We start from the raw sequence: 26,626 nt of genomic DNA, 5'->3' as shown, positions 1-26,626 counted from the left end.
TACGTCATTCGTATTTTCCGAGCTGAGCGAAGAAAAATATTAGGGAATAATAAACTTATCACATGCACAAGACAAGAATTCGTTATTTTCTGCAAAGTAACAGAAGTTTTCCATAACGATTCCGCGTTTAGGAATAATATAAATACGCCGTGCGCAAGTTGTCAGTCATTTCCAGTCGTCCGTCGCGTGAGCGAGGAACACGGCGTTCACGTTCGTTGGTGTATGGAGCAAATGCCAGACGACCTCTCGGTCTACACGTACCTTACGCAAAGTTATACAATATTTCAAGGATAGCATAGGCCTAGAAATTCACCTCGGACGAAGAGACGCTATTTTTCGGGAACAAACATCGACTGAATCTCGACGGCGCGAACACTTTATACGTCGCGCCTGACCCTGGTTGCAGTGCTTACGGAACTCACGGTAACGCGACCAGCTTCGAGTTCGTTGTTTCCGCAAATTCGTTCGAAATATACAGGCGGTACACTCTTTGTGTTTAGGGACCGTCTCAGATTGTCGCAGAAGTTCAAGAAACGAAATTTCTTCGTTTAGATCAAAACCCCCTCCCCCTAAACGAAACTTCAAAAGTGCGAAATGTTCATGTCTGCCTGAGAGTACAATGTTGCATTTTGCTATAGCTACTAAAGACGTATTCCCCTTGCCACATTACAATTAAACGATCAGATTTGAGTACTAACAGGGCATTTTACCGCATAAAAGATTCATTTTATTTTACTTTCCCTTTTTGCATCTCTTGTGCTGTTCTGTGTCTTTGTGAACACGCAATTTGTAGTTGGTAGGGGCGGTAAATAAGCGAAAAACTTTGACAAGGGGGCCAAGGCATGTTCAATCATATTAAAACGACTATGACCAGGTGAATAACAAGTGAGAATAAAGACATCTAGTGGTTAGAGCAGACGCTTATAAATAGCACATTTTAAAAAAATGATACTTTTTGTCTTTGTATAATTTGATGAATGAAATGTTTAGGATACAATGTTCCTATCGGTAAATTGTGTTTGGGGCACAAACGAGAGGGAAACAGTTACAAATTTGTTGGCACGAGTGTGCAGTTTTTCTTTAATTTAAAATAAACACACGAAAACTTGTGATCACAAAATAAAAGTGCGAAAGTGAAGTTCACTAATTGAATGGAGGTCAAACCCCCTCCCCCCTAAACGAATAAATTTCGCTTTTTGAACTTCTGCGACAATCTGAGACGGTCCCTTACATTGTTCGGATTATTATTGTCGTACTCTGTGAAAATATCGATTTCATTACATGACTTTTGGAGGCATGGACACCGCACTTGACCCCCTTGTTGCAGTGGAAACCGTATGTCTACCGCATGAGAGTACACAGTGCGTCGAAAGTTCAGGCGTCGGCGAGGTCAATACGAATACGAACCCCCATGCATATTGGCGACAAAACTGAAACAAGAGGGCTAAAAAATTTGCCTAGTTGATGTATTTTGTCAGACTCTAATAATCACGACTAATGTTTACGACATTTTCACGTCAGACACATTTTGATCATGGGAAAAATACCGGCCGCCATGTTGTTTGTTTACATTGACGGGCACACCGAAGATCGACGCAAAAACGGTCGGATGCACCAAAAATTGATGACATATAGACGCAGGTTGTCGTGAAGCAGAACGACTAGAGAATAAATCCCGTTTTTTTGTGTTCGGGGACGACAAACTTGGCTTGTGCATGTGATAATTGGGTTTGTTACATCATAAAGACATATGCCATTGAATGAAAAAAGTAGTTTGTCTAAAGGAGCCTTGTGCAAAAAATACAATCTAAACGCCGTAACTCGCTTGTTTGAAATGTTGCAGTCGTATATCATTAAAAAAATGAAAGACAAGAAAATATTGAAAGGCTTATTTGTTAATTTGCAGTCACCAGTGGCTGGTAAAGGGAAACAGTCGTCGGAACTGTGCCTGTGCGAGTTTCTTGTTTACAAACAATGTATTTCGTGCACGATATCTAGATGCACATCGTCATCATAGCTGCAACATTTAAATTATACGATGTAGATTATGACACACTTGCTTTAACTTTCATCAATCACCATCGTACCTTGTATACAGTGTTTACATTAGTCACGTGGGTCCCATACGACCTTGAGAGCAGTTCAGACGACTGTATCGCTTTTAGGATAAATATTGAACTATTCTCAGCTTGGTTGCCTTGTATTTCTAAAAATACTGCTGAGCTGCTTGACCATATTTTGTCAAGAGACGTGATTTTTAAGAATACGGTCAACAGTTTAAATACTCCATTTTAACCTACCTTCATCAGGAAGCATTTTGTTGTACTTGTTGAGAAATTTCGTCAGTCGTTCATCTCCGTGTTCTTCCTGATTACGTTTTCTAGTTCCAGAAGCATCCTGTCTTACAAACGAAGTACTTCTTATACAGTGTTCTTTAACGGTCATTATGTATGATATATTTGTACCAACGGATCGGTATCACAGCTATTGATTTGAGGAAATTCACCTGCCACTCTATACTTCATTAGTATTATCTTCCCTAAACCAGGGAAGTTGGTGAGACCCGACAGCGAATGGGGAAAATCGAAATTCAATAAATACACGTGTTAAAGGTCTCTAACTGGATGCACCAGCTCACTGAGCTATACTGACGCAGGCACAGTATGTACCTAGCGAGGGGCTGTGGGAGAGTCTAGACTGTTGGATATGAAGTATTTACTTCAAGTTGCTTCACAACAAAAATTGTCCATCTAAGGTTACCCCACCCCACATCATTTTTTCATTACCCCCAGATTGTTTGTGGATGCACCCCTGCTTTTTCATTTACTCCGTCGATTTTATTCGCTATCTACCACAGTACCCACTCCATTTTTATTTACCCCTAGCGATTTTTTTATCTTAGATACCCCGCCCTTGTTTTTTGTTAACCCCAGCGATTTTTTTACTGGATCCTCAAAAACATTTAAAATAATGTTGAAACAATCTGTTCGCCGTCGATAAGAGCTGATGCTGATGACAAAAGACCGGCCCATTAGCTGTTTGCCCGCAAATATTCTCGCCTGCCAATGTTCGTTCAATTGCTATTAAGTGCAGTCACAGTAAAAGTAACAAAATGCAACTTGTCGACACAAAGGCCATCTCAACTTTTAAGCACTATCAACATTTTTGGTACCCTGAATGTAATCAGTCATAATTACTGCAACATTACCTTCATCTCGCGTCGTTCTTTAATTATTTGTTTATTTACATTGATTGTTGCTCTAAAATCCTCGCTAAATAGGTCAGTAATGCCTCGCATGTTTTCGCTTCTCAGTGCGCGTAACATCCTTTTTTCTATTTGTTCCTCTCTCTGCAAAATGAAAGATAAATTATTTGATGTTAACCCCATTAAATATTTTACGTCATAAGATATATGTGCTTCCTACAGAAATTGATCGCTCATTGGATGATGGAGCCAAAATGAAATGTCCAGAAATTACAACTACAACAAAGGGTTGAATAATTGAGTTACAGGTACTTTTTACAGTTAGAATTTGGATGCGTCCCCTACAAGAGGAAATCGCGAAATAATCACTCCAAGCACCAAGCAATTTGCATAACCTTGTAGCAAAATAAGTCATCACAAGCAGAAAAATCCAGTACAGATTCAATAGATTCAAATACCCAACCCTAGATCCAAAAGCTCACATTTTCACACACTGCACTGGTTGTAATCGATCACATAATACATATCTTAAAACCGTAGCACACATTGTTTGCTTGATGCCCATCATTTATATAAAGATTATTGAAATCTGCCTCTGTAAGCTAGGGGATAATGCAAGTGAATATCAAAATATCAAACTGGTTAAATTGTAATTTCAGCAAAACATCTACGGCATACCTTCGATGCCTGAGGAGTAAACTTTTCATCACTTGTTCTGTTCGACTGGACTGAGAAATTGAACAACAAAAATGATATAATATTAAAATAATGAAGTAATGATCTCTTTCAATAAACACGTCTTGACTTCAACATAATTTATTGGGCAAGAAATTAGTAATCTCAAAATATGATGCATGTTTGACAAGGGTGTTGCAAACCCGCATGATGTTGATCTTCGCGTTTAGAAAATCCAATTAAATAATCTCGGGAGGTACGATTACTGAAGATGAATAGCTTCACAACAATTTAAAATTGTGTAATCACACGCGCTGTCTTTCTATCAACATTGTAGAATGAGACAAACTAGCATGCACTATGGGAGTCGGTTGTATACGTATTACTGATAATGTTTAGTCATTTGTCTGTACTGTCTTCAGCGATCAAACTTGCTTTATGGTCAATTATTGACATTTAATGTAAAAACAATCTATGTCATTCGATCCCATTTTGCATTAAAAGTTGACGTTTGACCATATTTCATTGGATGTGTAAGATTTTAACATATCAAAGGAGGAGCATACCAGTGTTTGAATTCTCGCAGTACCTTTATATCTCGATCGATCGCTGACTCTATGCTAATAATAAATTCAGATTGTCGAGATAAGTGAATATTCCTTCCTGACTTTGCGACTTTTTATGCGGGAAGACGATCTCACCTCTGGCGATAGCCTTTAGAATGATCTCCTTGGCACCTACACTTTCTTCATAGACTTTTGACGTCTCTGCAGCTTGACGTACGACGGCACTGAAGTCATGAACAGCTGCTCCGTGTATCTTGTTACGATAATCGTAGGACGTTAGCTTGATCAAAGTAGGAAAAATGAATATATAAGTACAAAATATTAAAGATACCGCCGGAGGAACGCCACATTTGAATGATAGGGCAAGATAGGCCTAAGGGAAAGGGTCTGGTTATTACTTGATATACTCTCCAACCAAGTCAAAGGTCGAAGACTTGCGAACAAGTAAGTCAAATAAGAATAATAAACACATCCCCATCGGTTAGAAATCATTACAACCGTTTTCAGAATTATTGCAGTTCACAGCAGTAGCTTCGCTATCTAATTCTGAAAACGGTTGTAATTACCTGCTCACTACGTAACAAAGCTTCCACTATCTTGTCTGTCTTCTCAACGAGAATGTTTATTAAACACTGTGTGTGTATTAGAACACTCTATGTCAATGAAGTGCTTAATCGCTACGGCACGATAACGCTTGAAGACTAAGTAAATTTCTACTTCTTTTGCTGTACTTCTAACTTGACAAGCTCACAAAAATCAATTAAAACAGTTCTCAAAATTTAAGAAGATCCCGTGTAACTGAGCAAAAAGTGTCATGAAAGAATAAATGAATTCAATCAGCCTTTTTCATTTACGCACGCCGTGCTTTCAAGGGAGCTATTGATACTGGGCCTGGTGAATTTCAATCTATAACCATCGACAATCTTATACATGAACTACAATCTATTTAGAAGGGCAACTGCCCAGACTCCCCATCTCTTCCTTCTTCAACAGTAATAACGAAACAAAATACTATCTATTCTACTCAGTAAATTGTCTGAAACCTTCTGGGATGATTTTTGTATTTTCGGCAAGGCGTCTCCGTTGATTACACTGTCGTTGAAAGACAAAATTACATTCCTTACAGCTCAATTACAAGCTTTTTTTACATATTAATCATACCAATTACTCAATATTTGCTCTAGTACTTCACATTTGAAACATCAATTATTCTCCATTAATGAAAACCTAGTCATGGCAGGTGGAATAAAAGGTTTTTACCGATTCTGAAAAGCGCAAAATTTCTGCAATATCTTTCCAGACGTCATCTTCCATTTCTCCGGATAATTCTCCTCGGTAGCTCTCGACTCTGTCGTACAGGTCTTCTCGGAACTTTTCAATAATCATCTTCTTGAAAATATCTTCGCTGTGCCTTTATAAAATATATTACAATATTGACAAACATTTTTCATAATCGAAATAAGTTTCTTAAACAGGTATGCGATATAGATGGCACTATTAAGTTTAACATACATGATAATACAATGTGGTGAATATCATCATACACCTCTAGATAGGAAAGAGCGAGAAAACAAAATGTGTACCACATCCCGCGTGAGTTCTGTTTTGATACGTTGAAGCTGTCCCCGCCATAGTACTGGAAAACACACTTTGTCCTCAAACATTTGCTTAACTCGCACTCACCGTTTGCAAATAAGCTCTTGGCTCTCACTTATGATGTAGTCAACAAAATCGGTAGCCCCACCGCTTCCTTTGAAGAGTACAACCGGGATTGGATATTTACATCTTAAGCAGTCAGCAATTTCCTTTATAGTTTCAACTCCGCCTCCAACGCACAGAAGTACGATAGAACGATCTTCTGCTGAAAAAAAGGATGTTAGGAGAAAATTGTCGCTACAGGACAGTGCCAGACATTTTCAAGAAGGCTGCAATTACAATAATTTTGAAATAAGGGGTTGGTACTATGGCGCGTAATCCATGCCAAATAATACCTTACATTTTGAGCCAAACTTCATTCAACTCTCGCTCAGTGCGACCCAACTGTGGCCACCTTCATTCGGCTCTCGCTCAATGCGATTCAACTCTCGCTCAGTGCGACCCAACTGTGGCCACCTTCATTCGGCTCTCGCTCAATGCGATTTGACTCTCGCTCAGTGCGACCCAACTGTGGCCACCTTCATTCGGCTCTCGCTCAGTGCGACCCAACTGTGGCCACCTTCATTCGGCTCTCGCTCAATGCGATTCAACTCTCGCTCAGTGCGACCCAACTGTGGCCACCTTCATTCGGCTCTCGCTCAGTGCGACCCAACTGTGGCCACCTTCATTCGGCTCTCGCTCAGTGCGACCCAACTGTGGCCGACTTCATTCGGCTCTCGCTCAGTGCGACCCAACTGTGGCCGACTTCATTCGGCTCTCGCTCAGTGCGACCCAACTGTGGCCACCTTCATTCGCTCTCGCTCAGTGCGACCCATCTGTGGCCACCTTCATTGGGCTCTCGCTCAATGCGATTCAACTCTCGCTCAGTGCGACCCAACTGTGGCCACCTTCATTCGGCTCTCGCTCAGTGCGACCCAACTGTGGCCACCTTCATTCGGCTCTCGCTCAGTGCGACCCAACTGTGGCCGACTTCATTCGGCTCTCGCTCAGTGCGACCCAACTGTGGCCAACTTCATTTAACTATCGCCCAATTCCATCCAATATTGTCGCCAACCTATCTAACTTTCACGAAACTCAATGCGACTCGTGTAATGCATTCGCTTTCCGCCGCGACTCGTTTGAATCATGCTCCTTAGATTACTTTTGAAGCTCAACTCATTTGATGACTCTGCATTCGTCTTGCTTTTTGAGCTGAACGCATTCGTGTCGGGGGATATTCCGTGTTTGGGGGGGCTTGGTTGGGGCGAACCATTTTTGAAATGGGCGCCACAGCATGCGATTCAAATGAAGACACTTTTGAGTTGAAACAAATCACAAGTGATTTAGAGTCCATTGCATTTACTTTATTTATGTGAAGGTGATTCTATGTTATGTTATCGACTCTGATTTTACTTCAAATTGACCGTGCCAGAATGTGGTTCATGGCAGCCAACCCATCATTAAAGTGACCAACTTTGCCATTATACACGAGACGTCACAGGGCATCATAGTGACGTCACTTGACGTCATTAATATATTCATATGTTTTCTGTCATTGTCCTGGGGGATCCAATATTCAAACCAAAAGTCTGTTGCGGAAGTCCAGATTTACAGTTCCAACAAAGTTCTTGTTATCACGTCGTCTAGCTATATAAATAATTCTGCTGTCTTCAATGGATTAGGAGTTCGTTCGCGCAAATATTGTTTCCAATAGCAATACATTAAACCAAGCGACGGTATACCGCTCAATTTCGACTAGATCCCTTTTAGAAAAAATTTAACTTATTTTTGTATTACATTTTTATTACCACAAATGTGATGTAAATTCTCCATTTACAAGCAAACAAAATTATTATTATTATTATTATTATTATTATTATTATTATTACAAGTTTAGGGGCTATAAGTATTATATAGAAATCTAAAAACAGTTCATTGAAGCTATGTGGGAATTCTGAAAAAGAGGTGTTGTTTATTTTAATTTTGTCAATAGGGGTGACTTCCAATTGTTGTATGTGCAGCGCAGAATTATGCATCATACTGTACGGAGAGAGGGAGGATATCATTAAGCCAAGGGGTAATTAAATGCTTGTCGGAAAAGTGACACTAAGCAGTTTAAGCGATACCAGCAGGCCTAGACGTTTAACTTTTGTGCGAACTTTATGGATACACGTTCAATCGGTTCAATGTAATTTTGTTTTTAGTTTTCTTCCATCAAAAGTCACGACTATGAAAAAGATTTCCAATATATATTAACAATCTCTCTCTCTCTCTCTCTCTCTCTCTCTCTCTCTTTGGTATAATATTTCTGTTGATTACTGGATTTTACACTGGATATTTGGTCTTTCTAACCCAAAATATCCCTTTGATATAACACATTCTGTTGATTACTGGATTTTAGGTGGAATCTTTGAAAAACTGGTAATTTTTACTCCTGAAATGGTTGCCATGGAAACATCTCACATTAAAAATGAGTGTGATTTTTTTTTTGTGTGCTCACCAGAAAAACCCTTATTATAAATTTTGACATCAATCAATAGTTCTTTAATAGGAATTAAGGAAAAAGTAACATTTTCAATCCCAAAATAGTTACCATGGCAACTCGAAACATTAAAATAAGTCTGGTTTTTGTGTTCTCTGACCCGAACTCCCCCACTAGATAATTTTTATATCAATCAAAGTAACTTTTCATGGGATATTAGAAAAACTGAAATTTTCAACCCCTAAAATGGTTACCATGGAAACATGGGGCAGTGAAATTGATATCATATTTGGTCTTCTCGACCCAAAATATCCTTATGGTGAAATTTTCATGGAAATTGAACCTATTATTATTCGCGTTATTATTTCTATATAATACTTATATTAATTATTTAATGCTCTCGCTATCACTCGTGCATATGTCGTGAATTGGTCAAAATCTCGATGTATACCGTTGCTGGGTGTGCTTTATTGCTTAAATATTTAATACCGATTATTAGCCTAAGAATAAAATGATGTCATTCTTCCCATACCCGTTGTATTTAACAGAGTTTCTAATTCTGTTTTGATTTTTTTGATTTTTCTCCCCTTTAGGCCTACAGTAATTTTATTCTCAATGTACTATTTCCCTAACCAACTGTAGGCCTACTGTGTAAGTCTTCTCATTCAAAATGTCCTTAAACTTCATAATATTAGATGACCCATTTTTTTAATGATATGAATATTGTCTGTTAATTACAATAGAATCATAGTACCAAAGATATTGCTTTGAAAGCTGTTTCCGAAGTTACGAGTCGCATTGAGTTTCGTGAAAGTTGGATAGGTTGGCGACAATATTGGATGGAATTGGGCGATAGTTACTGTTGTGTGAAGATAAGAATGGACAGTGAAATTGATCTAAATGTTATCACACTTGTGTAATTGGTTTGTGAAGTTGTTTCAAAACTTGCCTTAGAAGTTGCACTGACTTGTTATAATTGCGGTGAAAATCAGAGAGCTTTTATGGACCCCTAATAAACACACACCATGGGAGTACACTTTGCGGTGCACTTCACATATGCAGAATCATATTACATTCCTTACCGCCGCCCTGAGTGTCACAGCCAAGTCAGTGTCTAGTTGTCATTAGACTCTTGTTGTCTTAATTCGCACTGTACGAAGTTCTTTGTGCAAAAGAAATCATGATCCACGGGAAAAGAGGTGTACATACGCCAGAAGCAGTACGTGAGAAAGTTCTCGAAATGTACGTGGATGGAAAGTCATTTCGACAGATATCAGCGGTGACCGGCATTGGCAAGTCATCAGCGTAAGACATGCTGTGTAAGTCATCCTCAGAAATGAAGACGGGCACTATCCGTGTTTGGGAATAGTACGAGAACTCTACTTTGAACATATACTCGGCCATGGCCACTACTGAAATACAAGTGTGTGTACACTTGTAGGAAACATTTATCCCACACATAGACACTAATCAGTTCCTACCGGCCGGCCGACAGGTTTTATTGCTTTACTTCAGCAATTACAGCTGAAGCCTGCTGTGAAACAACACTATCATCCGTCTGTTCTTTGCCGCAAGTTAATTACAAGTACTGATACTGCAGCAAGTTTTGGAACAACTTTACAAACCAATTACACAAGTGTGATAACATTTGGATCAATTTCACTGTCCATTCTTATCTTCACACGACCATAAATGAAGTTGGCCACAGTTGGGTCGCACTGAGCGAGAGCCGAATGAAGTCGGCCACAGTTGGGTCGCACTGAGCGAGAGCCGAATGAAGGTGGCCACAGTTGGGTCGCACTGAGCGAGAGCTGAATGAAGGTGGCCACAGTTGGGTCGCACTGAGCGAGAGCCGAATGAAGGTGGCCACAGTTGGGTCGCACTGAGCGAGAGCCCAATGAAGGTGGCCACAGTTGGGTCGCACTGAGCGAGAGCCGAATGAAGTCGGCCACAGTTGGGTCGCACTGAGCGAGAGCCGAATGAAGATGGCCACAGTCGGATCGCACTGAGCGAGAGCCCAATGAAGGTGGCCACAGTTGGGTCGCACTGAGCGAGAGTTTAATCGCATTGAGCGAGAGCCGAATGAAGGTGGCCACAGTTGGGTCGCACTGAGCGAGAGCCGAATGAAGGTGGCCACAGTTGGGTCGCACTGAGCGAGAGTTGAATCGCATTGAGCGAGAGCCGAATGAAGGTGGCCACAGTTGGGTCGCACTTAGGGAGAGCCGAATGAAGGTGGCCACAGTTGGGTCGCACTGAGCGAGAGCCGAATGAAGGTGGCCACAGTCGGGTCGCACTGAGCGAGAGCCCAATGAAGGTGGCCACAGTTGGGTCGCACTGAGCGAGAGTTTAATCGCATTGAGCGAGAGCCGAATGAAGGTGGCCACAGTTGGGTCGCACTGAGCGAGAGCCGAATGAAGGTGGCCACAGTTGGGTCGCACTGAGCGAGAGTTGAATCGCATTGAGCGAGAGCCGAATGAAGGTGGCCACAGTTGGGTCGCACTTAGGGAGAGCCGAATGAAGGTGGCCACAGTTGGGTCGCACTGAGCGAGAGCCGAATGAAGGTGGCCACAGTCGGGTCGCACTGAGCGAGAGCCCAATGAAGGTGGCCACAGTTGGGTCGCACTGAGCGAGAGTTTAATCGCATTGAGCGAGAGCCGAATGAAGGTGGCCACAGTTGGGTCGCACTGAGCGAGAGCCGAATGAAGGTGGCCACAGTTGGGTCGCACTGAGCGAGAGTTGAATGAAGTTTGGCTCAAAATGTAAGGTATTAATTTTGGCATGGATTACGCGCCATATTAGTACAGCAATATTTGCTCGTATTAGACGGATACCCTACACTTAACTTCAGATGTCGTCGTACGTAACACGGCAAAGTTTGCTAAGAATCACTTTTTGCAAAGATTAATTCCATTTTAAGCAATCTGTGAATCGAAGATTAAAATATTAATTGGGTTCACCTTTTAGCTTATCAAACAGTAGCAAGTTGGGTAAGAAAGAAGTGCAACTTGATGCACCAGAATTCCTGGCTCCACGTTTCTCCAGATTCTAAGATTTCAAAAGAATTTGACCTCACTTTGACCGGGTCAAATTTTGTGAACTTCAAGTTTTCACATTATGTTCTTCAAATACTATCAAAAAAGACTTTTGCTCAGTAATCAAGTTCTTAAGGTGGCGCTACATGTTGCCAACACAGTTTTATTCAAAGCTACATTTCTCATCAAAGATTACAAGGAAACCCTCTCATAGTATATATTTTCAAAAAGCAGAGAATCTTAAGTAAGTATGGTAGCAATAGTTTAAATGAAGGGGTGTATATTTTGGGTAACAACCTCAATTTTGGTATTAATGATAAATATTAATTCAAGTCAAAAACTTGACTTTATTTTCAGAATTGTAATATTTTACTCAAAAGAAGAGTACATGTAGAAAAAACCGACTATCTTGTTTTGCAGTGTCTATCCTCATTCCAAAATGCCATGGGTTGAAAGACTGACACTCAAAAAAGTAATTAAAATTCTGATTAGCAAAATTGAAATACCTTTTTTTCAAAATGTAAGAACTTTATCTCCAAACAAAATAGTCGTTTTGTTATATAGTGTTTAAAAACATAATGTGAAAATTTCAAAAAAATTTACCCAGCCAAAGTGAAGTTAAATTCTTTTGAAATGTTGGAATTTGGAGAAAAGCATACATTTGCATAAATTATCACTTCTGACACAACTTACGACTGTTTGACAAGCTAAATGGTGAATCCAACCAATATTTTAATCTAGCGTCAACAAATTAATTACAATTGAATATTTTCAAAAAAAGCAATTTTTTACCAAACACACTGTGTTTGGTGCAGCGCCTTCTGAAATTTTGGATAGGGGCATTTTAATTTGCTTATTTTGATTTTTATCATTCTTTTGAGTATCAGTCTTTCAAAACCACTGCAATTTTAGAATGAGGATAGATAATGCAAAATAAAACAGACATTTCTACATGTACTCTTGTTTCGCCTGAAATATTAAACTTCAGAAAATAGTATCACATTTTTTACCTAAAATAATGTTTGTCATTAATACCAAAATTGACATTTCCTACCGCAAATATATACCCACTTCATCCTTCGAGGACAATATTGCTACCATTCTCAAGTTTATATTCTCTGCTTTTTATAAATTAAAAATATGAGGGGGCTTCCTTTTCATCTTTAATGAGAAATATTGCTACGAAACACTGTGTTGGTTAAGTGTGATGTCGCGTAAAGCTATTGGATACTACCAAATAGCGGATACCCTTTGTTGCAGATGTCATTTTGAGCTAAAAGTCTTTAAAAATTGAGTTATATTCAAAGGATATTGCAGTTTGTCCACTTGGGGATCTTCTTATTTGTAAACCATGTACATCAAACTTCAGAAACACTTGATACTGATTTCATTCGGAGACAATGCCGATAAATCATCGAAAGTTTAATCATAAACGCGCACTTAAAGCCTGATTTCACGAATCAACACACACGAAGCATGCAAATTAGCAGATAATTTGCAATTAGACAGCGCACATAACAAACATCTATGCAATGTGACAATGTACCTTTAGCATTTGCAGCTGCCTCTGCCAGATATTCTTGAAGTCTTTTACGAATAAACCTTCCTTTCTGATACCAGAGATCTTCTTCGCGGGATTCCACGATCAGAAAGTGGGTGTGTTGTTTGTTCGCATATTTTCTTACTGTTTCATTCAGATCGCCTCCTTTCTGCAACAAGTCATTGTCAACAACATTGTCCCCTCCAAATATAAATCTTCTTCAAAATAAGGACAATAATCATACATCTACCATCGAGAACAATAGAATTTTTCGTGCGCTAAAAAGCCGTACTGAACGCCCATTCCGTAACACGTATGGTTTCCAGGCGCCCCATCCCCTGCGGCTGTATCTGCGCGTTCACTGTTGAACGGTTTCAAGCACGGTTGGCTGGCGTGATGTGGTGAAAATCCTCAGTGTAATCGACTACGGCGCGGTGGTGTCTGTAGCCATTGGAATGCCCAGCGCCGCAAGTGGTGGTAAGGGAGAAAAATCGGCGACAATCAGGCGCATGTGCATTAAATTTAATTCATACGGTTCAGGTTTTGATGTCTACGGTCAATATATTAAAAGTAAAAGCTATTTTGCTTCATGCGTACGATTCGCACTGTTCCCATATTTGCCACTGGCGGCGCTGTGCATTCCAATCGCAACCACTGCACCGTAGCCGATTACACTCACATGCTCAAGATTACATACACCACATTGCGCCAGCCGACCATGGTTTCAAGGGACTCATTGGAAGAGTGCCAGAACATGCCTCGCGCGCGCTCTGTACTTACGTGTGTAGTGCACACACACACATCAAGAACTTGCAGAAGCGCGTCCGAGATAGCGTTCCACACGCGCTATAAACGGAAGAAAAATTTTGACATTGCACGAAAACTGTCACTACTCTGACAATTTGATGCCCCAGTGACGAATGTAAGATGTATAATAATAAGGTTATTACGAAAATATATATCGCAAAAGATGCACGAGGACATTGGCGAGGCGATGCGCGGCGTCAATGTCCTCGTGCATCTTTTGCGGTATTTTCATAATAACCTCGTATAAAGACCATAAAGTCTGGTATTCATCATTGAGACAATATGGACCAAAAAGGATGATTACAGAATTTTGTTAGTCTCATTTTATGACCTTAGGTGGAATAACAATTTTGAATCAAATGTTGCCACAAGTCGACGCGATCAATGAATGTGATCAGCTAAAAATATTCTCTGTAGGTTTAACAAATGGATCAACTTGGAACTAATCAGGATTGGCGGGGTTGTAATGACTAGCAGGTTTGGGGGAGAATGAAAATAATTATTAATAGTACAATTCATAGAGGAATTCGTTGATTTAGTTGAATTGTGTTAAAAAGAACTAGTGTAGCTCATTATGGCGTGATTTTGATGTGCTTCGATGATTTTGATGCGTTTCGATCATCAATAATCAAGTCAAGTTGCTATTATATATAAAGCGTGATCTGAAATTCTCATTTTAAACTAAATTCTTGAACTTATTTGTCAGGAGGAGATCATCTTCTATTGAAGCCCTTTGTCGAGTAGGTTTTATGATCAAAGCCGTTTTGGTTTCACGAAACCTATAAAAACTTTCTCAAAATGAATGTATACAACCGGAAAGGCTCATTTTAAAAGCTCAGTGATTCGAAGAAATTATATTTTAAACTCTGTATAAACTCTATACTTACACTTTCCCTCGCTCTCGCTGCGCTCTAATTTTGGGTCTTGAAGAAGAATGTACAAGAAAAATGACATAACATTGAGATTGCAGGGACAGAACAGCCTAAAAATGTGTGTTATTCTGTCTTACACAGATGCAGCTTTTCAAATTGTCGATACACCACTTACCGAAGATTTCATTACGCTATCAACAGGGCTTCTTAATGACTGAAAAAGCCGTTTGATGTCTTTCGTCAAAATTCCCAAACACATCGTCGTTTTTGTTTTACTCCATTCCTGTCTTTTTAATGCTTCACCTACGTAATGCACCACCCCATGATCCACACCAGACGTGAGAATTAGAGTTTCTTGTTCGTTTGAAAATATCTACGAATAAAGAGACACGATTCAATGAATTTAATTGTATATAAGATATTCACCATCTGTGTTCTTTGACACAAGTGTGTCAAATCTCTCCTTTTCACCAACCTTGTCAACAAAAAGCACTTAAGCGAAAGGTGAATTCGATGGAAATTGAAAGCTATGTTCGCAAGAATTAAGTAGATTTACGATCGAATTGGAACTCACAACGTATAGCACATGTGACCTAGCGAAGACATCACACTTAAAACCGCTCTGGCAAAGCTCCACCCTAAATTGCAGTTGTCTGTAAATCTAAACTTTTGCCATATGTTTGCAACGTCATTGAAAGTGTTATGATCAACATAATGAACAATATTCACAACAGATTAATTCAAAAGGTCATTCAGTATATAAATATGTCATTAGCTGAAATAAAAATTCTAAATGTCTTTGATTGCTGTCATTTTGTAAAGTCCTTCAAGCCATATATGCCAAACTGTAAAAACTCATAAGATATAGAATTATCAATTAGCTGACATGAAAACTAAAAAACATTTTACTAACTCGGCATAATCGTCTCATCAATATACATAGCAATTTTCATAAACTTTTTCAGACTCTTTCCAGTCTTACAGTATATCCCTAATGGGGAGAGTTCGTTTAATATACAAATTATTAACTTGCTGATATAAAAATGCTAAACAACTTTCATTAATATTTTATCATATTTCTCCGATATACATAGGAGGGTGTATCGACTTTCACCAAGACAATCAAGATATATCCCTAATTAGAAAATTTTGTTGAATATGTAAATTAGTAATAAGATGTTTTGAAAATATCGAAAGTGACTTTTGGTAGTATTTTTACATATGTAAATTACCAGTCTGTTGGCATATAAATAAAGTTGGTATTTTCACAGACAGAGTTTATATCGTCCCTCTAATTTTTTTGGCATGTTCTAAACATTTGTGACACTTTTTGTATTTTAGCTTTCGATTGAGGCAATTATCACTGCTTTTAAATATTTTACTAACTGCTTACTTTCAGCAGAATGTTTCACGTGTTTTGTCATCTGCAAAGCATATTGACAACAGATCATGTGCCATTAAATAATGTTTACATCGAAAACCATGATTAAGAAATTATTTCACACTAAATTATGCAAATTAGTTATTATCCAGTACTACTTTCTATTTGTAAATATTCTCGTCCGCTCCTGAATAAGAATAAATATCGAAGCAGATTGTATATCTGTGGAGGAAAATAATTATTGCAATTGGCAGAACTGTGTTTATTTTGAACATTTGAAATCAGAATTTATTATCGAAGTGAAACTAGTACCTCGGCACGGACAGAACGAAACCTGTGACTACGATGGAAGCGATACCGGCGAATCTGGGAAAAAAATTATCAAAAACTTCAAATGGAAATATCATTCGACATTCAATACTGATTTTACCTTTTCCAAATCTAGCAGGAGATTGCGTTTTAGACTGTCGTCGAAGGACTCTTTTTTCTCTGTTCCACCAGATATTGAAATTACATGGTAAGGTCGGTCTTCTGGAATTTTCAATTTAGAAAGAATATCATCCAGGGCATCATCACTGTGTTCATTGCATGTGAAGTACTACAGACAAAATGAAACAAGATGAGTGAGCTACATGGCGACATAACCAAAAAAATCATATGACATTTACATGTCGAACAGATTTTACTTTGGATCTCTCCTATCTCACTAAATTGCTTGAAAAATTATCAATGTTTAGGAATATGATGATAAAAGGGACATTTAGAGGTGTATATTGGTGATATTTCAGAGAGACTCTATTTGGAGGTGCCGGAAAAAGGAGCAGCATATGATTGTATTTGTAAGTTACGTAAAGCCAACAAAATTTGCTAATGAAGACCGGCATAAGTACGAAATTCAAGTCAGAAATGTTGGCCGTCACTAAAATACATTTTCCATTTACATTACTGACATTCATACCTTGCTCGATTGTTACTCATGCACCTTACTGAATTTAAAGTTCAGAAATACCTGGCTTCCAAGTTCATGGTCTTCCGAATCTTCTATTGGAGTATATCTCTCATCTTCTGATTCCAAGTTCTCTTCTCTCTAGAGACATTGGAATGCAAAATGTCATTAGATATGAGTTCTGAATCTTTTTGAAATTTACATTTCAATTGTATTTAACTCTTAAACGTTTGAAATTTCTATATTTAATAGATAATTACTGTAAGTAACGAGAAGGTCTGACAGGAAACTGAAACATTTATTAAACAGAAATTAAGTCAACGAGACAATGGCTTCACGCACCAGCTTTAAACTTTATGTTGCTGTCTTAAGTTTATTAAATATATTGAGGCGCGAGATTAGATTGTTTGTGCATCATTATCTGCTATAGGATTGTTTTGATAACAAAATTATTCATATTCTTCACAACTTCTAATCTCTTTTTTGTACATTTATTTTTTCTCTGGTCGGCTACATTTTGGTACATGGCTGTCTCTCGCTATTCCATCCTAATTCGGTACTTTTCTTTCTTTGTAAGTGTTTGCCTTCCATTGGAACGTTTGATTTGATAAGTTCAGTTTGGTTAAATCCACTCATCTCTTGTTCTGCAATGCTAATTCACTCGACTTGTTTTTTTGCCTGTCACTATGTGCAGTAATACCTTTAATACATATTTCTTTTTTCCCGAAAGTGCTGACGCTCGTAATGTCCTGTCGTGACGTTTGCACCAACACTTCTTTGCCACGTTCATTTTTGTATTTGCCCAGGTATTATGACAGGCAACTTTCGGCAAAAGTGAAAAGTTGATCACCACAATGTCTTTTTGATCTTGTTACCGTTAGTCTGATTCGCAAACATTCTTGGTACGAAAGGAAACCTGAAGAATGTTACTGAGTACCCATGTCTCTCTATCTCTCTCTTCTTTCTCTGTCTCTCTCTGTCGCTCTTTCTCTCGTTCGCTCGCAAGTGACTGAGTTCTCAATGCTACGGGCCATCCTACGGGCAGTCGTTTTGCACTCTCATGTCAATTTCCACATCTGTGCTTTAGTGAAAGAGGCATGAGTAAAATCACATTCTCCGGCGCACACTGTGATGAATTTGCCTCGCTAGGCAAAAAATATTAAACACGTTGAATATTCTGCTCAACGGCTCGACAGGAAAAAAACTTACGAAAAATCGCCGGCACACGAGAGTAAAGTAGCTGAGCAAACAGCCTCGAATGAAATTTTGCTCAGCTAATTACTCTCGTGTGCGGCAGGCTTATCGGTTGACAATTTTTCGTAATATTTTTTTCTTCGTAATAAGAACAGATTACCCGCACTTCAGTTTGTCAACATATCTTACATGTGTATAAAATAAACAAATAGATCCAATAATCAGTATCATACTTAGTAAATAAATTGGAAATACACAAATTTTCGTTTATCTGAAAATTTCCCTTTGTACGCTATTTCAACAAGCTTAAAGCTGGGCGCTTCAATATACCTTTATGGTGGATCTCGTTGGAGGAAAATTGGAGAGAAAAGGTTAAGAGAGAACGTGACATTGAGTTAATATTACATACACACATACATACACACATATACACATACATACGCACGTACATACATACATACTTTGAAATGCTGATTCATTTTAGTAGCTCCCAATGCTATCTTACTTAGGTAAATAGGAGCCAAAAGATTGCCATGAAATCATAATGGCGCCAAAATAATTTAAACATTTTAGGAGAACAATAGTCACACCTCCAGTGTTTTCCTGTATGCTTCTTCAACGTCTTCTCTGAGCGACCTTACAATACAAAACATATAGAATAAACACATAAGGTACGTTTAAAATGGAAGAGAAATATATCAGCGGTCGAATTAAATAAGGCTTTCAAGACGATGGCCTTGATCAAAAGTCGAACATACCAAAAGCCTTTCAGCACTTTCATTAAAAGAGTAAGACAAAGTTTACAACAAGATTATGAATGATCGTTTAAATAACTTCTTAAAATCGCTAAAAAGTGGAAAATATGCCAATGTATTCATGGCAACAGCAGTGGGTATGTAATATTGGGCGGGCTGCATTTCATGTGGAGACGACGAAACTTGAATATTGTTATAACATCTAGCATAGCTGCCATATATTGCTAAGATACATCGTATGCAGAGAAGTTTGTGCTTTGTTTATTTGTCACTTCTGTACAGAAAATTGTGTTCTACATCGTTTGTAGTGCAGAGCGCTATGTTATGTAAAGAGCCACCATTGTCACAATGGCTTTATTCTTTGTCTATGATTCTATAAAGTCAATATTTGTGGCTTCAATTCTTTGCGATGTTTAGTTTTCTGCTAGTAAAATGAATGAACGGTAACATTACCTGTCTGGATCACTTGTTCCAGGGTTGTTTTCAGGTATGCCAGAATGCATCTTGACACTGAAAAAGAAAATAATTTAACGTGAAAGTACAATTTATATCTAAATAAATATATTATTGCCTGAGTATATGGGTTTATGTGCTCGAGAGCAGGTGACAATTTGCCCGACGCCAGGAGGGCAAATTGTAGCCTGCTGCGAGGGCACATAAACCCATGTATTCAGGCAATAATATTTTTATTACATGCCTCTTCACAGTTAGTGCTGTATGACATGCAGAGCATTTTCAAACAATTTTACCATTATAGACACGCATCAAACAATTTTAACTAAAGTCAAAATAGAAGTGCGCGCATGGATATTTTACATCTAGCGTTATGCGTCTACTTTGACGTCGTAAACGTCGAAAGGCTTCACTGGGCCGGGTAACCATGGGAACCGGTCAGTACATCGTTCACCGGCCCGCTAACATCCCGGATGTTCCTATTCAAATCAATGCACTGATTTGCACTCACATCGAGGCATGTAATAAATATATATACATAATGGCATCAGAAAAAGAATAGAAGACTCTATTCAACTTCGTCATTTGCTTCATTCATTTCAACAGTACTTGAAGCTATTTTTTCTTGAAGAATTGATACAAATATGTAAATATGTGGCACAAAGGGAAACATAAAGGACTGTAATGTAACGTGACGTTTTATATTATCACTATGTATGTACGTATGTATGTATGTATGTGTGTATGTATGTATGTATGTATGTATGTATGTATGTATGTATGTATGTATGTATGCATGTCTGTATGCATGTCTGTATGTATGTATGTATGTATGTATGTATGTATGTATGTATGTATGTATGTATGTATGTATGTATGTATGTATGTATGTATGTATGTATGTATGTATGTATGTATGTATGTATGTATGTATGTATGTATGTCTGTATGCATGTCTGTATGCATGTCTGTATGCATGTATGTATGTATGTATGTATGTATGTATGTATGTATGTATGTATGTATGTATGTATGTATGTATGTATGTATGGGTCTATCTATCTATCTATCTATCTATCTATCTATCTATCTATCTATCTATCTATCTACCTATCTATCTATGTGTGTATGCATGTATGTATGTATGTATGTATGTATGTATGTATGTATGTATGTATGTATGTATGTATGTATGTATGTATGTACGTACGTACGAATTAGTTGTAGGCATTGCCTTCACCATAAAGTGATGTTGTTAGTTCAGGTTTTGACAGTGGGTCTGATGGTCACCCTAGTGCTCGAAGCTTGAGTTAAGGACATTTCGAATACAGTAAATTTTCGATCGGGTTTCAACTCACAACGTAGGGAACCTAATTACCTATCGAAAACGCTACCATCAAAACCGGTCGGCCAAATCCCCATCCTTAAAAATTTATATAGTTACATGTTGTAGTGTTATGATTATACCATTCGGAACTTTATCATTTAATACTGAGGTATGGAAAGCCAAGTGTGTGCAAAAGCAATGTTAGTCACCGATCATTTCTTCGCTAGTAAGAGAGACATGGCTAAGAATAGACGCCATGTGATATACTTTACAGAGCATTCTAAATGCTCGCCTTTAGCAGTGTCACAGAGAAAGATAGACAGAGTGGCAACACTTGCATGCCTTTTGTTCCATGGTCGTCTCGGTAGACTGTTGGCTTTTCATATTAAAATGAGCTTCAAAGGTGTTAAACTTTTTGGAGGTTTTGTTTGTGGTTGATAATTACACGAGATTATGCGAAAAATACGACGAGATGGCATTGTACTGCCAGTCGCGTAGCAACCATAGTTACTTTGTGAGCTCTCAGGCCAGAAACACTGCTTCACGCCAATCAAAACATAACACGCCAGCAGTTTCATAAACATGTCCTTCCTTGACGCACGTGTAAAAGAGGGTATGACTGACCGTAAACCATTGAGTAAAACCAGACAGTATCGATAAAAGACTTTCAAATTTGGTTCAAACACACTCATTATATATTCATAAAAATATGAGAGGAATTTTTAAAACGGTAAAACTCATTTTCCTGAAGCTAAAAACACTCCCGTTTTCGCCAGCACGTCAATTCTGCTCAGCACCACACGACAACAACAACACAAACTTTGCCGAACATACTTTCGCTTAACAATTGGCGAAAATCCGAAAATTACCGAAGGATTTATGGTCGGCACTCTTCGGAAAAGAGAGGCGAGAGCAACCTGAGGCGAGGCGAACATGGATGGGTTACGTAACCGCTTCACGCCTTAAACAATACCCGTTGCCACTCTATCTATCTTTCTCTATGGCAGTGTCAAGCTGTTAGATCGTCGGATGAGAATTATTTCTGAACTCAAAATCATTCCCTGTTACTATGAATTGGTCACCAAAATAATTATGATTTGAAGTTCCATAAATGATGGGAGTCACAGAAATCACTATTTGTCCATTGATATTATTAATTATAAAAAAAGAGGAAGGGAGCATCCGCCATGTCCATAATTTGACCGTTTACTGCTTTGCTTTCGTAGTTTGGACGATTACGCTGCGTATTTCAAGTTACCAAGTCATACACCTTAGCAAACCCCTATCTCGGCTTTATAATTTGTTTCGGTAAAATATTTATATTCGAAAATCGGCAACTGACTAAGTCCATAGCTGCAACAGCTCGCTTTTCAAGCTTTTCAAGTTTGTATTCGTAAACACTTCTCACCTCAGATAAATTGGCAGGATTTTTATGCCACATTTAATAAAATATACTAGTCAGTATATATTGCTGTTATAATTTGTGAAATTTAATATGTACAGATAGAAAAGCATGACCGCTATTAATGAAACTACACACAGAAGACAGTTTACGAACTATGCTTTCAAACAGAACACAGACCAACAGTATAACATCATTTCAATAACTTAGGGAGCGTTTAGTTATACTGACCGGGGTTGACCGGCAAATTCTTCCTGTGCATCAGTCAAAATAAGAGAACCCCTACCCTTCGCACCAAAGAATTGAACACCCCCTTTTAAGATGACAAAAAATGTCATAACACCCCCTCCCTACACCATTTGCTTCAGTAAAGCTGCACACATAAACACCTCGACGGCGGGGCGATAGAATCCTAAAAACGATTCTCAGGGTTTTTTTCCAAATGATCTCCGAACAAACTCACTATGTGCTAAAATCTCCACTTCTGACTTGCTATAATTTTGAAATCACAACTCAAAGAGATGGGACAGAAATTAGATGCGGGTCACAATTTTTTTGCACAAGCATTTTTGAAGGGTCATGAAATTTCACGCATGGCTTTGGGAACTGTCAACATTTTTTGTGCAACTGTTAGAAGGCAAAAATGGACATTTACATATGTTTGATGATTCATGTAAATGTGTTTTGCTTGCAGTGGCAGGCAAATATGAGTGTGTGTACAAAAATTTGATTTTTGGACTTAATTCATAATGTCGATTCACTAATCCATGAGAAAACTATGTAATACTATTTCAATACAAAATAAGCAATATCTATGCATTTACAGATAATTGACATAAATGTCCTTGATTGAAATAGGGTGGTTTTACAAGTTGTATGTGTAAAAAAGATTTAATTTTGGAACTTCACCTAAAATGTTGACTTATTATACACGGTCGTCTATTAAAGTACTATAAACAATTTTTCAAATATAAAACTAACATTATGTGTTCATTTATGGACGTTAAATAACTGATATGAATGAACTTGATTAGACAAGGGTGGGTACAAGCTGATGTGTGTACAAGAAATTTGATTTTGGAATTTCACTAAAATGTTAAATATATGGCAGTCTATGAGGAAACTATGAATAATTTTTTCCCATACAAAACTAGTTACTGACATTTGATAATTCATTTCACTTTTCATGGTAGTCTTCAGGTAACTGTTAAAAATTTTCCCTGACAAAACGTGCTACACCTCTAATATGTAAGTATTATGAATTGTTAATTGCCCTCAGTGAGGTCGGTTTACAAGAAGACAAGCCTCAGAGTTACCAAGGTAAGATGTTCATGTGACAGATAATTATACTTTTGTTCAGATTTACAGTTAAATGACTTCAGAGAATGAAATCATGCAGCGAATCATTTTTGTGTCAAGGATATTTTTGAACGCTGAAACTACTATTTGACGGGACGAATACTTATAAAAATTAAGAGACCCCTCTGTTCTGTTTAAAAAATCCATGACCTCCCTTGCAGTTTTGAAATTTAACGTGCCCCCCCCCCCCGGATTTCACCGGCCGACCCCTGGCCGCAAAAACTGAACACTCCCTGATGGACCAAAAATTTTACAGCAACAACACACACTCGAAATTTCAACGTAAACACTTAAACATAGCCCGAGAAATACAAATTGATTGCAAGGATACCTCCCTTATTTCGTTTGTATCAATGGTTTCATTATCAGCCAGCCTTTTATGTACCCCCGTATACAATGGGGGTGATAGGACAAAGAAATGTGTCAAATTTAGTCACACATGACCCAGCAATTGTCAGGTCTGGGTTTTCGGCTTTGTTGCTTTGTCTTGCTTTCCACTGCCACGGTGCTAGGCAACCGCGATGCGGGCCCGGACTTTCATTCTTCACGAGTGCTCTTACTTACAATGAATTATTTACGACACACCTGCATACCAATACGGTGGTTTCAATCGGGTTCGAACTCACAACGTACGGTACCCAGTCACCTAGCGAAGAAGCCACAGACAAAATTGCTAAGCCAAATCTCCAATCTCAAAAATCCCTGTTCACAGTAAAAGACCCTCAGCTGTTTCGAGGATATGCAAGGTTTATTGCAAATCGCCGATTTTCTTTGAAATACTGTTGAATACAAGACCTCTGAATATGAACTGCAGTAAATTATTAGGTTTTGCTATATCGGAATCCTCTTCCGCCCCAATTATGGACATGCCAACCCTCTCAAAACAATTTGTCCTTTAAGAAGTCGATCATGACTTGTCCGACCTTGGATATGTCATGTCAAAGGAACTATTACAAAAGTGAGAGTCCGTACAAAAATACCTCAGTGCCTTTGTAGTACACACAACACAGAGATCCCTTTGTGCTCATATTAACTGTATTGTCATTCGGTTTTGGATGAAGTTCATTTTACAGCCCTAGTTGATAGCTTAACGCCTAGCAATTGTTAAAGCGTTATTGTATATCGTTGTCGTCACAACAACAACAACAACAACAACAACAACAACAACAGCAGCAGCAGCAGCAGCAACAACAACAACAACAAGAACAACCAACAACAACAATTACCACAGTCAAAACACATTCCACTTCGAACCATGATCATTTTTGTTAAAATCTGCAAGAAATACCTTCATTTTGGGAATCCCAAGGGTATTGAAGTGGTAATAATTTATTTTTTTGTTTCACTTATCATTCTACTTCTGTTCGACAGGGACAGTTTGCTACGAACATTTTGACATTTTCGATATTTTACTATGACTACGTTTGATATGTAATCCAAAGAATGCTATTTTGGTAATCAAGAGTCAGAAGAGCTTATGATATCAAACATTCAACTTGTTCTTTGCACATGAAGATTCCTATTCTTTGCTTTTCTCGGACACCTACTGAGGTATAAAGCACTCGCCCTCGGCACTAATTTTTGCTGGGGACGATTATTCTACTACAATACTAAAAGTGGCTCTTAGTTGATCAGAAAAAATGAGGTTAAACGGGATAATCAAAACGAAGTACTTACCCGTTCGATGAAACTAGTAGGATGCAAATATTTTACTTTTCTGTGTCCCAGTCTGCGACGTCGGTTGTCCTGTTAAACGGCAAACGTCGCCCACTTGATGTCTATGTTTGCTGAATGTTACCATGGTAGCAAGTGCATCGAGTATTGGGGTATATGTCATAACAATGCTGCCGGGGGTTTAGCACGCTAACACATTATTAGGTCAGTTGGCGACCCTACTCTCAAGGCATTCAACACACAATACCTTTTTTATATATCTTTTGGTGTCCGAGAATGTCAACCTCGAACTAATCGTGAATTTTAGAAACGAACTAGTAGACCATCATCAACTTCGCTAAGCAGGACTACTTTATAGCTAGTGTTATATTATGGGATCCCCTCTATTCAACAAATGGACGGTGCCTCGGTCATTTTATGTTGTTTGTCGGCGTCTTCCTGGAACTTAAATTGAAAGTGTTGGCTGAAACGTGTACGTGTGTTCGTATGCAAGGTCGATTGGAGGGCGATGTGAGTTTGGCTGCGAAGCAAACAAACTCTTACGTTTTGTCTCTTGTTTGTTAATTTTATTCCTTCCTTTCGGCTGACAGACATACTAGGGATTTCAAAGCATAGAGCGCAAATCATATGATAATGAGTACTGTTGCTTGTTTGTAGTTTCACTAAATATGCTGGTTTTCAGATTTCAGTCACAGTGGATTCCAAGTATTTCACTAAGGTAACATGCCCCTCAAAAGAGATATACCATAACTTGTGCTCAAACTTTCCCCAACAGTTCTCTTATCAAACCAGGTATGCAAATCAAGGTTACCGTACGTAGTTTTGAACCGAAAAAACAAATTACCTGAAAATTACCCCTACTTGAAATAAAAAAAATGGCTGCTATGCCTGTGTTATATCTCTATGGGAAATAGTAAAATTTTTGATTTTTACTTCAAGACCTGTCAAATGAGCCGCTAGATGTAGTAGAGCGCAAAGGTGCTGTAAAAATTAGGGTGTCCGAACATCTGTACCCAAGGCACATTCTACCTTAAACCGACAGGATTTCGTCCATTAATAAAACTGTTCATCCGTCAAAAGGCATGCTAACCTGCCTGGGGCGCCCATCTTATTGTTCAACCAGACCATTATTCAGTCACGGACTTGTGTCAGACATTTACACTTTGAACCGTGACCCCCTGGTAACATACTTTGTCGAGTTGCACAGCAGCACAAGGTGCAAAGGTACATGGCACTTTCAAAATCTAGAAGTATGTTAACCTCTCCATGCGAGGTCAACTTATGACAATGGTATGAATTGCTGCATTTATGCGGTGTGTCA

At 38.5% G+C, this 26,626-nt stretch overlaps 1 protein-coding gene and 1 long non-coding RNA gene across 2 annotated transcripts in view; both read right to left on the bottom strand.

Moving 5' to 3' along the window:
* The window catches only part of LOC139143461 (transient receptor potential cation channel subfamily M member 5-like), a 48,405-nt gene extending 29,591 nt beyond the window's left edge, over positions 1-18,814 (bottom strand). Inside the window, exons 1-11 of the mRNA XM_070713800.1 lie at positions 18,797-18,814; positions 17,205-17,282; positions 16,626-16,793; positions 14,990-15,187; positions 13,142-13,304; positions 6,130-6,307; positions 5,707-5,857; positions 4,582-4,726; positions 3,884-3,933; positions 3,209-3,349; positions 2,301-2,397 (exon numbers count right to left, since the gene is read on the bottom strand). Of these exons, the coding sequence (XP_070569901.1) occupies positions 2,301-2,397; positions 3,209-3,349; positions 3,884-3,933; positions 4,582-4,726; positions 5,707-5,857; positions 6,130-6,307; positions 13,142-13,304; positions 14,990-15,187; positions 16,626-16,793; positions 17,205-17,282; positions 18,797-18,814 (1,387 nt within the window). The remainder of the gene's footprint in view (positions 1-2,300; positions 2,398-3,208; positions 3,350-3,883; positions 3,934-4,581; positions 4,727-5,706; positions 5,858-6,129; positions 6,308-13,141; positions 13,305-14,989; positions 15,188-16,625; positions 16,794-17,204; positions 17,283-18,796) is intronic.
* A 111-nt stretch (positions 18,815-18,925) lies between these two features.
* LOC139132646 (uncharacterized) lies at positions 18,926-25,393 on the bottom strand. The gene is made up of 3 exons (XR_011552388.1): positions 25,309-25,393; positions 19,544-19,600; positions 18,926-18,971 (listed from the first exon to the last, which is right to left on the bottom strand). It is a non-coding gene; the product is annotated as an uncharacterized lncRNA (long non-coding RNA).
* Positions 25,394-26,626: the final 1,233 nt, after the last annotated feature.

The sequence above is a fragment of the Ptychodera flava genome, chromosome 1 (assembly GCF_041260155.1).
Source record: "Ptychodera flava strain L36383 chromosome 1, AS_Pfla_20210202, whole genome shotgun sequence".
Taxonomy (NCBI): Eukaryota; Metazoa; Hemichordata; class Enteropneusta; family Ptychoderidae; genus Ptychodera; species Ptychodera flava.
This window is presented reverse-complemented; position numbering and strand designations above follow the sequence as displayed.